At 63.6% G+C, this 1,306-nt stretch overlaps 1 protein-coding gene across 1 annotated transcript in view; it reads right to left on the bottom strand.

The window, feature by feature from the left end:
• Nucleotides 1-290: 290 nt before the first annotated feature.
• Nucleotides 291-1,306, bottom strand: part of LOC104080817 (sushi, nidogen and EGF-like domain-containing protein 1) — a gene marked incomplete at its 3' end in the record, with an annotated part of 5,093 nt that continues 4,077 nt past the window's right edge. The window contains 3 exon segments of the mRNA XM_009583333.1: nucleotides 291-374; nucleotides 540-573; nucleotides 1,015-1,131. Of these exon segments, the coding sequence (XP_009581628.1) occupies nucleotides 291-374; nucleotides 540-573; nucleotides 1,015-1,131 (235 nt within the window).

The raw sequence follows: 1,306 nt of genomic DNA, 5'->3' as shown, positions 1-1,306 counted from the left end.
GCTTCTTCAGTGTGTGACTGTTGCTTGGTTTTCTGAAAGAGAAGGGAAGAAAGGGCCATCAGCCCTGCAGCCCCTCAGCCGTCAATCATACGGAGGGCATGCAGAGCTGGCATCTGAGCCTTGGTCGTGCGCTCCTCGCACTCTGTTCTGCACGGGCTGCCTGCACCCCACTCCCAGCCCACCCCCAGCCTGGGCACCCCTGCGCGTGCTGGGCGACACCGGCTGGCTGCATCCTCCTGTCCTGGGCTACAAGAAGGCCAGCACACTCGGCGCGCTGCTGCTAGCTGTACCTGCTGGTTGTCTTCTTGGAACCGGTGCTCTCGCAGCTCTCCTTGTAGCAGATGTCCTGGTGTACCTTGTAGACTCTCCTGTACCTGCACACACAGCAGAGGGGCGAGTTGTAGGGAATAACAGAGACAGATCTGCTATTGTAAGTGTGAGGGGGGACACTGGGGGTCTCCCCCGTTTTCTTCCAGGCTGCAGTAGCAGGCCTTGGTAGGAATGGGGCTGAGCCTGCTATGCCAGAGGGCTGACCTCACACAGCCAGGCCCTTCCGCCTCCATTGCAGGAAGGCTGGGGAGGGCAGGGGACAGAGAGGCCCCCAGGCCCTGGCATTGCAGCAGGGCTGGCCCCAGCCCTCTGCTTGCAGATGGAGAGGCGGCTAGGAGCTGTGCTGGCAGGCAGCAGGCAGGGGATCCACTGCTGCTTGAGGGGTTACGCATACCAAATCCAGTCTTGCTGCCACATAGGTGGGTAACACCGCTACGGGGCTGTCATTTCAGCAACACCCTGCCCTGAAATGCAGCTGGCGGGGCAGCCCTGGGGGCTCGGGGGCAGATGAGGCTCCTCAGCCTGCGCTGGGGAGGGGGCAACTACATCCACCTGGCAGTTGTCAGCCGGGGTCTGAGGTGGCCTCGCGCTCGCTCTCCCTTCCCCGGAGCTGAGCTGCAGGGAGACATCCCCAGCTCTGAGCACAAGGGGAAGGGGGGAGCACAACCTGCAGGCAGTACTCACAGGCAGTGGCAGGGGGGCGCCGCCCCTCCCGGCGAGGGCAGGTGCCTCCTTCCCACACGGGTAATGGCTTGGTTTCCGAGTACAGCCGTGTGCACGAGTGTGGCACCTTCTTGCAGGCTGCTTGGGGAACAGGAGAGGGGAGCTATCAACAAGCCCATCTCTGGCCCTGCCTGCCTGTGCCCCATGGCAGGGGGCCAGCGAGGCCCCCCTGGCTTCCCATCTGCTGTCCTGGAGGGCTGGGCTAAACAGAGCTGGACTGCCAGGAGACGTAGAGCCCCCAGCCCTGCGGTGC

Source organism: Fulmarus glacialis, unplaced genomic scaffold (assembly GCF_000690835.1).
Source record: "Fulmarus glacialis isolate BGI_N327 unplaced genomic scaffold, ASM69083v1 scaffold24808, whole genome shotgun sequence".
Taxonomy (NCBI): Eukaryota; Metazoa; Chordata; class Aves; order Procellariiformes; family Procellariidae; genus Fulmarus; species Fulmarus glacialis.
The sequence above is the reverse complement of the archived record's forward strand: the minus strand, read 5'-3'. Positions and strand labels throughout refer to the sequence as shown.